The 15,051-nt window shown below is 45.2% G+C and overlaps 1 protein-coding gene across 1 annotated transcript in view; it reads left to right on the forward strand.

The window, feature by feature from the left end:
- MARCHF10 (membrane associated ring-CH-type finger 10) overlaps window positions 1-7,998 on the forward strand; it is a 72,801-nt gene extending 64,803 nt beyond the window's left edge. Inside the window, exons 10-11 of the mRNA XM_088470750.1 lie at window positions 5,099-5,141; window positions 7,737-7,998. Of these exons, the coding sequence (XP_088326876.1) occupies window positions 5,099-5,141; window positions 7,737-7,765 (72 nt within the window). The 3' untranslated portion in view covers window positions 7,766-7,998. The remainder of the gene's footprint in view (window positions 1-5,098; window positions 5,142-7,736) is intronic.
- Window positions 7,999-15,051: the final 7,053 nt, after the last annotated feature.

Consider the following 15,051-nt stretch of genomic DNA (forward strand, 5'->3'; position numbering starts at 1 on the left):
TTGTTTTGTGTGTTTGAAAGGAAGGGGGGTGGGGGAGAGGGTTTGCCTAGGTAGCAGAGTGTGGTTGGCAGTTTGGGATTTCTAAGGTATGCCGCAGTTGGGTATAGATATACAAGGTGGGGGGTGGGGCTTTCTTTAGTTGGGGTTTGTTGAGTCTATTCTTGTATTTTTGGTTTATTTTTCCGTTTTTTACACAGCAATTGCACTGTTTTAGATTATGATTTAGGTTTCTCTTTGCAGTGTACCCTACCGTTGGATGTGTGCTTCAATATTGATTTTCCGCTAGGGGTGGGATGGTTAGTCCTTTCTCTAGGTTTTTCATTGTTTCTGGTGTTATTTTGGTGCGATCCTCTTTTGTACTTTTAGTTTATTTGTATTTATTTTAGATCATACTTGCCGACATTCAGCTCCCTCCTTCCGGGAGGGAGCTGAATGCCTGCATTCTGTGGGGGGCGTGGCCGGACTGTGATGCCGTTTTCAGAATGGCGGAAAAAAGGCATTGTAAAGCAGGGGGCGGAGCCTCGATGACACGATTCAGCGCGAATCGCGTCATCGGGCCCCCCGGCAGCGGGGGTTTTTACTAGTAGTCTGGGGGGGTAGGCGGCAGCCGGGAGGCTTGCCTGCCTTTCCGAGGGGTCGGGAGCGGCACCCGATATTCGGGAGGCTCCCGACCAAATCGGGAGGGTAGGCAAGCCTGTTTTAGATCCAGTTTGAGTGGCGTGGGTTGGAATGGCGCCTTTGGGCCCTCGCTTTATAGCTTGTAATTCTCTGATTTTCACGATGGGGGGCCATAAGCTGTTTGCACATTTTACCAGATACATCCTTCCTTTACTTGCGTGTATTTCATATGGTTGTATTCTATTTTTATAGGCTATTATTATTTGTGTTCAGATGCCTGCTGGTTCCAGTACTAGCTAAGGGATTGTGCAACATCGGGTCTCATTTCCTAACAATGTATTTTGACAATATCACTGTTTAATGTTATTCTACTGTTTCTTTATATGATGTGATTCCATATTGATATATGTGCTGTGCTTCCCTTTTTTTTTTCTTTTTTCTTCTGTATGTGTATGATGTTGTAAACTTGGAAAAAAACTTTCTATAAATAAACTCAATAAAATAAACAAACAAACGAGTCCTCCGCTGCCTCACTATTCTCCTTAGAGGAGAGGTCAGAATCAGATTCCTCTCTTGCCTGGACCTCTGTCTGGTGTAAGAAGATTACATTTTTGCTAAGTAAGTTTTAGCCAAATTCTTGGCCTAAAGCGGCTCTTCTACTTGCTTGAAACCCTGCAGTGATTTACATCACTAGGAAACTCTGCAATGGATTTGACCAGAGGTTCCCAAACGCGGTCCTCAAGGCACTCCAACAGTTCAGGTTTTGTAGATATCCATGGTTGAGCATAGATAGTTAAATACTAATTAAGTCACCTGTGTTCAACCATCGATATTTCTAAAACCTGAACTCTTGGGGAGCCTTGAGAATCGCGTTTGGGAACCTCTGTATTTGACTATTAATTAGTCCGGAGGTTGGCAATACTACCTGCAGACGAGCATGGAGGACAGTACTTCCTCACCCTAACAAGGTATACAAAGCAAATCGGTATGTAATGCCGGCTGTTGGGATGTTTCCTGTCAAAATACAGATAGCGGCATCCCGATGGTTGGTAAGTATACTTACCCTCATCCCCTCTACCCCTAACCCTCCCTTTTTGTAGCTTAACCCTCCCCCCTTGGTGCCTAAGCCCCCTTCCACCCCAGTGGTGCCTAACCTTAACCCTCCTCCCTAGTGGTGCCTAAACCTAACCTTCCCCCCCAAAAAACTAAAGCTAACCCCGCTACGCTCCCTAAACCTAGGTATGTTTTAATTCTCTGGGGCAAATATAGTGTGTTTTATTCCTGTGGGGGCCAATGTATGTGTGTGTATTTTCTTTGGGGCCAATGTATGTCTGCTTTATTCCTACAGAGGCCAATGTAGTGTATTTTATTCCTGTGTTTCAACGGGGGGGAGGTTAAGGTAAGGCACCCCCCCTGGGTAACTTATCAGTAGGGGGGGGTGTCCAAAGGATTCTGAAAGAAATCCCCAAATTTTTAGGCAAAAATAGGGATTTTGCTTTTTTTTTCTCCTGGTCTGGGATGGAGAAAACTTTTCTCCAGTTTTTCTTCCCCATTTTCACCTGTTTGACGTTTTTAACGTTTTTCTTTTTTGCAAAAAATTAACTTTAAAAAAAAAAAAAAAAAAGGCAATGGCGAAAACAACTGCAGTTTTCGACGCTAATTGAATACGGCTCTAAGTCTTTCTTCCTTCCACTCATCATGAAGAAGATTAAACCATAAGGTGTTTCTCTGTGTATTGCCTTTTTAATGTGTTGGGGTTGTTTACCCTTTAAGATTGAGAATGTTTGTTGTGGTTTTCTCCTGTCCTATAGGATTGTTAGGTGAGGATTTTGTGGCGTATTAGCTGATGATAGGCAGATTTAGTACCTCTCTAATCTGGTTCACCCTCCCTATGTCTCTGTTGTGTGTGTGAATTTACTGTATTGGTTCAGCTCAATCAAATGAAGACCACAAACAACCAGAACGTGGAATACCACCACGGGGATTCCCTTATAATAGGCTTTTTTTATTAAGTCACAGCGCCATGCCTGTAGTCACAGCATATTAAAAAAATCCGGAGTGTTTTACAAAAAATGTGGTTTAAACCAGCCAACCCTGGAATGCTGTCTATAAATTTTTTAGGACCTATAGACATCACTGAGGTATGAGGCACTTTGCGGAGCAAAGGCCAAAAAATCACTATGATTTGGGGCACAGTGAAATCATTACACATGGACCCTGTGCCTTCCAACTGCCCACTAAGTTGGCTGCTTGGAACGATATTGTCCTAGTGTGTGGACTTCTTTAGAATTCTGCTTTATGTTATGTGTTTATAATGAAAGCATTATTGTAACATCAATATTTATTACAAAATAGGTAATACAAAGGGTTTTATATATAAATCATATAACTGTAACACATTGTTGGTAGAACAGAATTATGACAGTCACTAGCACCTAAATCATTAACACTAATAGTACAAGATAATTGTTATCAAAATTGTTCTCCTGCAGACTTTTCAGTGCAATGTTGTGTTTGGCAGATTTATGAACCCTGCAGGGCACATTTATATATTTCTTTAATAGCTTCAATACAAATCCATTTTAATATCCAATGCCTTCACCATAAGATCCAATTTCAGTTATTTATTGTAGATATAAACTCAGAGCTTGCTATGTTTTTGTTGTCATTTCTAAATATAGCAAGCAAACCAATATGATTAATCAGACTACTAATGTTAGCTGAATAGCATGAGATTCCCTATAAGAGCACCAATAACATTCTGAAGATAGAAATTACATGTCATTGTGTTTTGAAATACATACAGTAAAGCCGCGTATCCACTACACAATATATTGAATGATAACGACATTGTTATTGTTCAATCGTCTGCAGTATCATCCAGTGGATATGCTGTCAACAACCAGCGATGCGCGCTCCCGCTGGTTGTTGACGCCGTCCGCTCAACACCCGAACCTGCTGTCCAACCTGACGATAGAGTCAAGTTGTGCATGTTCGGGGATCAGTAGCGCACGCAGGGGGGGTTTCTGAGTACCCAGAAACCCCCCCCCTGACTGACCAAATAATTTTTGTTTAGAGACGGAGACAGCACTGTCTCCGTCTCTGCACTGACTGCGGGCTCGACGGAGCTGCCGCGGATCCACAGACAGAGAGCTCTGGTTGGCAGAGCTCTCTGCAAAGAAAATATAGGTACAGCGGCCGGCGCCAGGCAGGAAGCGCTGTTGTGTGAGACACTGTCCCTGCTGTGCTCTGAGGGGGCGTGTTGGTGCGGCAGCAGTAGGGGATGGAGCAGTTGCTTGTCCCCCGGTGTTTCCCATCATTCTGTGTGGGTGGTCAAGGGGCCCTGAAGGCCGCAGCCCTTATCGCTGTGGTCGTCGTCATCCTGGTGCAGCTGCTCTGGGTCTGGCTCAGCTCCAAGTCTTCAGGAGGAGATCGCCGGGAAGGAGCTGCTACGCATGGCGAGCAGCAGCAACTACGCTCACATGGGCTCCAGCGGTGACCCTCCTCCTCCTCCTCCTCTCTCCTCAGCCCTCGGTAAGTATACTGATATTTGTGTATGTATGTTGTGCACATGTATGCGTGTGTGTGTGTGTATGTATGTATGCGGTGTGTAACTATGTATATATGTAGGTATCTTGTGTGTATGTATGCATGTATGCTGTGTGTAAGTATGCTTATGTGTGCGTGTGTCTGTGTGTACGCTGTGCGTGAGTATGCTTAGAGGTTGTGTGTATGAATGCTGTTTGTATGTATATATATATATATATATATATATATATATTATGGAAACCCCCCTTTAAAAATCCTGCGTTTGCCACTGGGGATGAGGGAGGTGCCGGCACTGAACAATATATCGTTCAGTGGGGCTCAATATCCACTGCACAATATAATGAATGATAAGAATGTTGTTATCGTTCGTTATATCGTGTAGTGGATACGCGGCTTTAGTATATACTTTCTGAGTGTAGAGAGTGTTGAGGAAACTACAGGGTTCCTGAACAAACATAACTAATACTAAGTACAATTAATAAACATTAATTACTGCAGTCAGAACAGCTGTGGGGAAGATATGCTATAAGTAGTGTTAGATGGTGTATAGTGTTCATTCTAGCACCCTGCCCTTGTCACAACCCATGTAGTTCCTCTTTCCTGCCCTGGGGTGTCGCTCTCTGCTCTGGTGCTTCTAGCACACACTGGTCTGTATCTCAGCAGTTTGTTGCACCAGCAGAGTGTGCTAGAAGCACCAGAGCAGAGTGTGACATCCCAGGCGGGAAGAGGAACTGCACGGGTTGTGACAGGTGCAGGGTGCTAGAATGAACTATATGGTGTACTTTATGGAGTTGTTATTTATCACTGGTTATAAATCAGTGAGTGGAGGGATGACCTCAATTGTGGGTCTGGGCGGACACCACAAAGAGTATCACTTTTGTTTTAGATATCTCTCTCATTAACTCTCTGAAGTAATTAATTGCTTTTGTAGATCTCAAGACGGTTTTCACATATGAGCTCAGGAAGTAATGAAGGTAAGTTGATTATTTTACTAAATTTAATAGATCCCCCAGTGGTTTTGCCCCCACCACCTTAGTGACTTTATGTCCCAATCAAAGCTACTCTAATGTCAAAAGTTCACGTATTAATACAGGAGCTTATCTATAGTGGGTCCAGGGGGGGCCCGCATCGCATACCCTGCACCCATATTATCTATTACCTCTCCGAGGTCCCACGTCGGGTGTCTCAGCCCTGCACAAAATGCTGGAAAATGGCAATTTTTCCGGTGTTTTAGGCATTCCCAGTAAGCTAATCGCCAGAAAAATAGCGGCCTCGCGATTTCCCTGGCAACCTGCGCATGTGCAGTACATTTTGGGCACAGACTAGTGCCCAGAGTCTACTGATGAAGCGGTCAGATGCGTCAGTCTGCTGACGGCCGCTGGGGAGAGAGGAGGGAGCCCAGAACGGGGAATGCACACAGGCCCCCTACTCTTAATACGCCCCTGTATTAATAGTATCCCTTCACTCTCTCAGTGGCAATAAATCACCTTGTGGCATTAACCCACAAATAGGGCGCACAAGCAGCTTATGCTGATTAAAATGATATGCAGCATGCCAATATTCTATGTGCGACTGCTGTGTATCTGCATATGAAATACTACCTTACAGTGTCACAGCCGCTGACACTGTAACATAGCTTTTCACATTCAGTTACAGCCGCAGTGGCACATTTTAAAGGGAAAAATGATCAGAGATGCTAGGCGCTACAGCGCTCACTCGTTAGGTGTAACGCGACTTGTACAGCACGGAGGATAGATGTATGTGGACAAATCTGTGTATAAAATAGTTTCTTTGTATGTATGTTCCCTATAAACTCGAGAACTACTGAACCGATTTTGATCAGATTTTCACTTAAATGCTCCTTGAGATCCTCCGAGTGACATAGGCTATGAATCATCTTGCTATCCATGACTTCCATGATCACAGACCCCCCCCGAGTGGAGTTGTGTGCAGGACTTTTGCTTTATGTTTGTGTATATATATCTACTGAACAGATATTGATCGGATTTTCACTGAAATGTTATTTGAGACCCTCTGAGAAGAGTTGGGTACACACCTTTTAAGCCGCCTATACACGTAGCGATATGCACCTTGTGACGGCTGACATATCGGGCGGTCCCCACACACGGTGCGATCGGGTGGCCGACTGCCCGATGTGCTAGCTGCATCGGATCGTACATCACAACCCCAGATCAACTGAACCTGCAGTAAGATCTGGAGGTGCAATTTATGACCCCACAGGTACACGCTCCGATATCATGCCCATACACTGTACGATATAGCACTAAAATCGTACCAATCCGTCGGATCGGCTACTATATCGCACCGTGTATGGGCACCCTAACAATCAGCGGCTGATTGGGTAAAACTCTTCCAATCAGCCATGCAATGTTTCCCCAGTGTGACCCCCAGTCAGCTGCCTGTGAGCAGTGTACACACTGTGCAGACATAGCACAGTGTGTATGGACCTATACGGGACCAGGTGGTCAGCCCGATAAATATTAAACATCACATGAGATTCGACCACCCGATCCCAGTTGTTGCAGTAGCATTATAAGCAGTTTATCTGGTAACTCCCCAGGGGACAATGCTGTGTTTCTGCATACATCGACTGCACACACAGTGGCGGCCATGTTGTAGTAGCATTTCTGCTTTGGAACGCACAGACCGGAAGTCCCTGATAACAGGTGTTATTTGTTGTGTAGTTGTAGTGAGAAGTAGTGAGTGCAGTGATATGTCTGGCAGCAGGTAGGTAATGATGGTATTTACTATACAGATGGAGCAGAGAGTGTGGTGTGGGGGTACTGTAATGCATGTGCAGACAACTCCAGGGTACTATTATTATAGCACAGGCAAAGCAGACTTTGATGTCCTCTTATGATACAGGTGGAGCAGACTCCTTTGTCCTGTTTTGATACATGTGGAGCAGACTCTGGTGCCCTGTTATGATACATGTGGCGCAGACTATGGTTTCATTGTGGGCAAAGCCGCGGGCAACAGCTAGTATTGAATACAAATGGTGCTAAAAAACTGACATAGAAAATATAAATGCAAAAGCTTTCTTAAAATAAAATAGGAATAGAATCAGAAACGGAGCCCAAAGAACTGACAATCTATAGAATAATTTAATTATTTTTACAGCTTTCCATGCTCATCTCCCTTTACTCTGTGAGGTCACAGAAAAAAGTGTGCGAGTTTGCTTATCTGATTTATCATTGGATTTATTATCCTTTAGTACAAACAGTTCTAGTAATACGTTGTATGAATATTTTAATGATCTCCTAAAACATAGCAAGTAATGATAAGTCTAATAAACAATGATTTTTACACACATATACAGAGAAACATGAAAATCATATGAATTCCCTAGGTAAATCACCTCAACATCTTGCATTTTGCCTCGTACCCCCATCTGGGTAAGCAGGAAAATACATAATGTTGGGCTCCCGTATGTACTGTACAAAGGTGTGTGCACCGCATATGAAATTATGTTGAGTGATGTAACAACACCTGGAATTGAATTGCGCCCTGAGAAATGTGATGAATTAAATTTCTCTCTCTCTCTCCAGATTCAATAGATAATGACCAGGATTTCTAAATACCTGTTTAAATTATCAAAGGGTCTGCAATCTGAGGCTGATCCGACCCCTGCATATATTTGTTACCCAGGAGCCTCAGCTAGTTCCGTCTTCAGACATTTACCCGGTCTTATATGCTGGATGCTGTCTCTAACATTCCAATTAAAGATGAAAGATTAATTATTTCTCTTTTCTTAAACAAAACATGAATCATCTCTTGTCCTGATTCCAGTTGTGATTAATAAAATTTATGCAAAGCAAAACTGAGGATTCACATGAATGTAAAATTGCCAAAAGTATCCAGTATCTGATGAGACAAATGGGTAAAATAGAGGTGTAGAACTGATGCAGGCAACTAGCTTTCGTTGAACCACATGATCCAGCATGCTTGTAGAGCATTGGTAGCCTGCAAGTACATCAACCTCAACTATTAAACTTATAAATTACAGATAAAAGCCCACTTCTAAACCAGTGTTCACACTCATGTTGGGAAATACACAATGTAATTAAACTGCATTACTGCTGATGTACAAGCTCATATGCTAGAAATAACGCAATGCATAGTTAACAACAGAGCACATTTTCTCTTTCCTGTGATGTGTCATTAGCCTCAAAACTGCAGTGAATGCCTCTGTTGGAATATCTAGGTAAGACAACATCACAGCATTATCACAATTGCTGCCTTATCGTACAATAACTTCACAATGGCCAATATGCAGAATAATGATGTGGGCCTCACAGCAGAGCCGTAACTAGACTTTTTGGTGCCCTGTGCCAGAGAGAGCATTGGTGCCCCCCATTTTTATATAGGGGGCATAAGATAGTGCACCTGAAAAAGGGCCATGGCCTCATGGGGAAGGGCCAGGAAAGAGATAGGGGAGGACAGGAGATGCTGGGGATAAAAGAAGAGGAAGCTACAAGTGAGAATGATGATAATCAGGAAAATTGAAAAGCCCAAACTGCACCCCCTGCCCTGCGGTACCCTGTGCCATGGCACAGGGCGCACTACCCTAGTTACGGCCCTGCTTCTCAGTCTCTAGTCTACACTGAAATTCAAAGCAGAGTGAACTCTGGGCCTGATTCAGAGCCCAACGCTCTGAATCAGGGCCCTCCTCCATGAAAATGGAGCGGCCTCCTGGACGCTCGTATAGCTGTGGGTTACCACCCACAGCTATAGCGAGCGTCCATGATGATGGTCGCGATGGTCAAGACCATCGTGACCATCGGGCTTGCGACGGAGACCCTGCGGTAGGGTCTCGCTGCCGCAAGCCCTGGAGTGATTTTGGCTCTATCAGAGCCAAAATCACTCCCACTGACATCACTAGTGAGGTCAGTGGGGCCGGCTTCAGACGGTAGGCGTTACCATGGGAACGCCTCCGTCTGGCAGTCACGCCCACCAAAGGGGGCGTGCTGTTAATCAACATCGATTGCCTTACGGGTGGTCGGGAGCGGCACCTGATTTTCAGGAGGCTCCCGACCAAATCGGGAGGGTAGGCAAGTATGTTTTTCCCTTGAAAAAATTAACGAAAATAGTTTACTAAAATCGTTCATTTTCAAAAATCATTTTGTGTGTGTATGCAGCTTTAAATTAAACTTAAGTTTACAAAAAGCAAATTGCATGTAATTACAGTGCTTCCTCTTCCCTTTACAATGCAAACTAAAAACATAGGTCAAGACTGATACCATAGCAAGGGTGGCATTATAAAGAGACTAATATATGATGGAATTGGTACATTTAACATACTTTTGTGCATAGAAAATAGTGGTAAACATAGGAAAGATGTGTGTATAGTTTATATTATTTACATGAATAGGGGAAGGAAATGCTACAGAAATGAAAAAAGTGATAGACATATGTACAAGGGTGGTTCAATATATAAAGTATCAAGATCTCTCATTGCATAAATGCATTCAACTTGTACATATACTGTATGTATAATCAATTGTATGGCCTTAGGGCCTGATTCAGAGCTGAACGCTCTGACCAGAGCGCTCGCTCTGAATCAGTGCCCTACTACCTGAAAATGGAGCGGCCTCCTGGCCGCTCGCATAGCTGTGGGTCATCACCCACAGCATATGCGAGCGGCCAAAAAGATGGTCGCGATGATCTTTGACCATCGCGACCATCAGGCTTGCGACGAGACCCTGCGGTAGGGTCTCGCTGCCGCAAGCCCAGGAGTGATTTTGGCTCTATCAGAGCCAAAATCACTCCCACTGACATCACTATTGATGTCAGTGGGGCCGGCTTCAGACGGTAGGCGTTCCCATGGGAACGCCTCCGTCTGGCAGCCACGCCCCCGGCACGCCCACCAAAGGGGGCGTGCTGTCAATCAACATCGACAGCACGCTCCCTTTGGTGCGAGACCCGGAGCGACGGAGAGCCCGTTGCTATCCGGGTCTCACGCATGTGCACGACGTAGCTCCCTCCGTCGTGCGCATGCGCAGTGGGGCAACATCGACCCGCTTGCGAGCGTCCTTTGCTCACGAGCGGGTCTGAATGACCCCCTTAGTACAGATTACTTTTCCCCACACTTGTCTAAGCATTTGGTCCACTGATACACCAAGGCATTTATCCAGGCATAGGAGAAAGCAGTGTCAAGTACCTGAAGCCAGGGCATGACAGCTTGCTGAACTTCACCACCAGTTGCGACTCGTCTATCACACAGGTGCTTCTTCAATAGTCCAAAGAGATGGAAATCACTCGGTGCCAGGTCAGGGCTGTAGGGAGTATGGTCCAGTACCGCCCAATTGTAGCGCCGCAACAACTCACATGTGTGGTCGTTCAGTGTGGCATGGCGTTATCATGCAGCAATACGATGCCTGTTCGCAGAAACCCAGGTCATTTTCGACAAATTGCCCTCCACAACTGGCTCAATGTGTCACAATTGGGAATAGTGAGATATCTCTCTCAAATGATCATCTTGGTGAAACCATGCTGCACTGCAGGTGGGGCAGATTTAAAATGTGCAGAGAGATTTAGATTTGGGAGGGAGGTGTCCAAACTGACATCTAAATTGTAGAGTAATAATAAAGATGTGCAGTATTTGTGGGCTACATGTAAAAGCAGCCAGTATTTACCCTACATGCCAAAAAGAAATTATGTATTTACACCACTTGCATTGCAACAAGGTACACAGTTAAGTGCTATCTTTCTCTCTGTTCCCAACTCTGAATCAGGCCCAGAATTCACAGTATCTCCCTTGGTGAGGAAATCAACAAGAAGCACGGTCTCAAAACACAATCGACATGACCTTTTTTGCTGATGGAATTATTTAGAATTTCTTGGAAGGTGGGTACTATACGTGTTTCCACATCATGGATGCTTGCTTCATCGCCGATGTCACATGATGCACCCACATTTCAACGCCTGTAACAATACACTACAAGAACTGCACTCCCTCATCGTACCACGTCACGTGCATGAGAGACAATCCCATCCTATTAGTTTTGTGAACTTCTGTGAGTTGCTTCGGTACCCAGCATGAACACTTTTCCTGTCTCCCAGTTGTTCATGAACGATGTTGTGCACAGTATCCACTGAGATGTTCAGTTCATCAGCAATATCACTAACTCAAATGCATCTGACCTCAGAATCAGACCTTCAATGTGACACAAATTGTCATCTGCGGTGGATGTGCTTGGCCGGCCAGATCGCTGCTTATCTTGCATGTTTGTCCTGCCGTTATCAAACCAAACCTGTTTCAGTCCCATGACGTTATAACCGTACACCTCAACAAGTTGACGATGAATTTCAGCTGCTGATGTGCCCTTTAGAAACAGAAATCTGATCACAATACGTACCTTAATGTTTTACCATGTTTCCGTAAGCCCCGCCATCTTATAACTGATGTTGGGACAGTATGATTGATATGAGGTGCAGTCTAATGGCCATGAAGGGAAGTAGTGGCCTACCTGCTGCGGCCTGGCGGGTAATTAGAATGAAAGAGAGAATATTACGAGAGAGGTCTTGTTATATATATATGACAGGGTCAGTATAATTCCACATGAAGTGAATTGTGGAATGTCCAGATGTCTCAGTTTGGCAGAGTAAAGGCAATAGGACTGAAGGGTCCAGTTCAGGTGTTGCCTCGAGCAGAGCCTGGAAAGGCAGCTGATTACAGACACCTGTAGTAGGCTGGTTAAAGAGCTGCAGAGACACTGGGATACTGATCCTGACGGTGAAGTAGTCGCCCAGGTTATAGGCACGGGGGTGACTAATGTTAGTTAGTTAGTGATCCTGGACCTGTGAGTTCACTAAAAGAACTGTATTACTGTTTGGAAGATTCTATGTACCAGCCTGTAACATCTTGCCTGTGAAAACTGCACTGTCCTGTATTCCTGCCCGTGGTGAGAAAATAAAAATCTGTTGGATTTTACCGTGTGTGTGTATGTATATATATATATATATATATATATACATACACACAGCATGGGCTCGGCACCCCTGTTCCAGCTCCTCTCCACACTACTGATTGTTCAGATAAGCATCCCTTTATCTTATTTCTATGTTTTTTAACCCTTTGTGTACCTTGTATTCCCCATGTACTAAGTATTATTAAAAAAAACACTTGTTGATGAAGCTCCTTTGAGTAAGGGTCATTTTCTGCTTGTTTTAAGCTGACCTACTCCACCTGCACATGCTAATGCTGGGGCCACCATGTGAGTTTGAAGAGGCGACTTAGTACTTTATGCAGAGATTCAAGAAACGTTCTGCTGACCTACTCCACCTGCACATGCTAATGCTGGGGCCACCATGTGAGTTTGAAGAGGCGACTTAGTACTTTATGCAGAGATTCAAGTAACGTTCTGCTGACCTACTCCACCTGCACATGCTAATGCTGGGGCCACCATGTGAGTTTGAAGAGGCGACTTAGTACTTTATGCAGAGATTCAAGTAACGTTCTGGTACGCATTCTTAACTGTTTTACCACACCATTCTTTTTGGACATAAAATTACTACACTATATGTGCTTGTTTTGGCTCGATGCGAGCCAATCTTATTTAAGGTTCCTGGTCACCCCGAAGCTGTGAAAACATCCCACCATATGAGGTCCCAGTAAAAGACCTACAGATAAGCTTTAAAGATTTATTTTCTGGTACGCACATTTATATTCGAGCACGTGCTAAAAATATTTTGAAATACTACACTATCAGGCGCATGTTCTTTCCATACCCTATTTCCATATATATATACACATACACACAGCATGGGCTCGGCACTCTTCCTTCAGGAATACAGAGATGTGGGTGCCCTCTGTGGTAATAGAGATAGCGATGCAGGATGGCAGCGACACTCCAAAGTAATCAGATGCGTTACAAGTTGGGTATGAAAACCTCAAATTTACTTCAACGTTTCAATCACACGATTTTCTTCAGGAAGTACTTCCTGTTCTACACAATGTTTTTCGTAAAACTCTATACTACATTTACTGAATATCATGGTTTCTGTTGAAGCCTATACTCTACCTATACCATGTTTTATGTTGTTGTTTTTTTTATGTTCAAACCATACTTGCGTACCCCCCCGGAAGTCATGGGAGGCTCCTGATTTTTTGGGTAACCCCCGCGCACCCCCGGAAAGGTAGGCACTGCTCCCGCATTTTGCCCACTTCCTAGTAAAGAGGGCAGAATGGGGAGAATATTACCGGAGATCGGCGAATCTGTGCATTGGGGGCGGGGCCTAATAACGCGATTCTATGAGAATCATCATTTAGCCCCTCCCCATATTTTAACTATCTGGCGTTTGTGGTGAATTCCCAAGAGGGGGCGTGGCTTCATGACAAAACCCAGATGGCCACACCCCCAACTCCACCCACCTGCTTCTTCTCCCCAGGCTTCTCCCGTGAAGGAGCATTTATAAGTCGGCAAGCAAGGCTCAAACCTATACAATCGTGGGTTACACCATAGTTGCCGACCTTTTGTCTGCCTCCTCCAATCGCATCACAGTAGCCCTGCCCCCCACTATGCAATGCCGAGATTACGTGGAGTGGGGGGCGGAGCCATGATGACGCGATTCAGTGCGAATTGCATCTTCGGCCGCTTGTGCCATCCACTTCACTTGGGGCGTGGGCGGCCGCAGTCGGGATGCGCCAGCCCTCTGGAGCATCATCTACCTTTTCCGGGTGGCTGGGAGTGCCACCTGTATTTTGGGAGCCTCCTGGCCATTCCGGGAGGGTAGGCACGTATGGGTCACACTATACCTAGTGTAGGCAACAGGATTAGGCACTCCATTTGCTGTGGAACTACACATCCCATCATGCTCTGCAACTTTATTTGCTGTTCTTTGATGTATAGGCTCTCAAGACCCAGCTCTCATCCTAACCCGCTAGTACATGCTCCTTCATCCCGGACTGCTCCCATCTGTGTCACTACTGTTTGTCTGTCCCTCCTCTTTAGAATGCAAGCTCTCACGAGCAGGGCTCTCTTCCCCCTTCTCCTTGCTTATACTTTCATCATGTAGTCCTTACTCCCTACAAGGGCACCTAACATTTGGCTGCTTATGTCCTGCTGCTTATTTTGAGTGTTACAATTGCTAATTCAGTAATGTGTATAAATGGGATTTAGTTAGCAACCAGACGGTCAGGGTGCCAGCGCTCAGAATACTGGCGCCAGAATCCTGACAGGGGTCAGAATCCACTGGCATCCCGACAACTGACATCCTGATGGTAAGTATTAGGGTTAGGGGGAGGGTTAGGTTTAGGGATTAGGCACTAAGTGGAGGGTTACACACTGAAATACCATCACTGCCATCTGTCTGGGGGTCACGTTGCACCCCCTCCCTGGCATCCTGTGCAGCAAGGTCGTCTGCCCGCCCGTACAGTGTTGGACTAGGGCATGAAGGGCCCACCAGGGAATGCAATGGTAGGGGCCCAAGCTTAAGGGGTGTGGTCAGCCACCAGAGGGGGTGAGGCCAGCCAAAACAGATGTACTTGGCTAACCATTAGAAAGGACATGCAAAGAACAGGGCCCCTTAATAAAAGAGTGCCCCCACCACCCACTTTGATTTGCAAGAGGGCTAATCTTAGTATAGTTCCATAGAAAGAAATAAAGCACCAAAGTTCATCCATTACCCTGCTCCACCCCTAGAGGAGGGGGTGGGGCCCTCAAGATATTTCCCCTGTACCCCTGTGGGCCAGTCCAATCCTGCTTCCCTACACACAGCACAATATGCAGATATATCTGCTATCAGCTGTGCTGCACAGCCGAAGCGATATGTCTGTGAACAACCCTCCCTGGCAGCCTGTGCAGCAAGTGTACTGGCGGTCGTCTGCCCGCTCGTACAGTGGCGGACTAGGGCATGAAGGGC

This window comes from Taudactylus pleione, unplaced genomic scaffold (assembly GCF_031769625.1).
Source record: "Taudactylus pleione unplaced genomic scaffold, aTauple2 ptg000102l, whole genome shotgun sequence".
NCBI classification, from domain to species: Eukaryota; Metazoa; Chordata; class Amphibia; order Anura; family Myobatrachidae; genus Taudactylus; species Taudactylus pleione.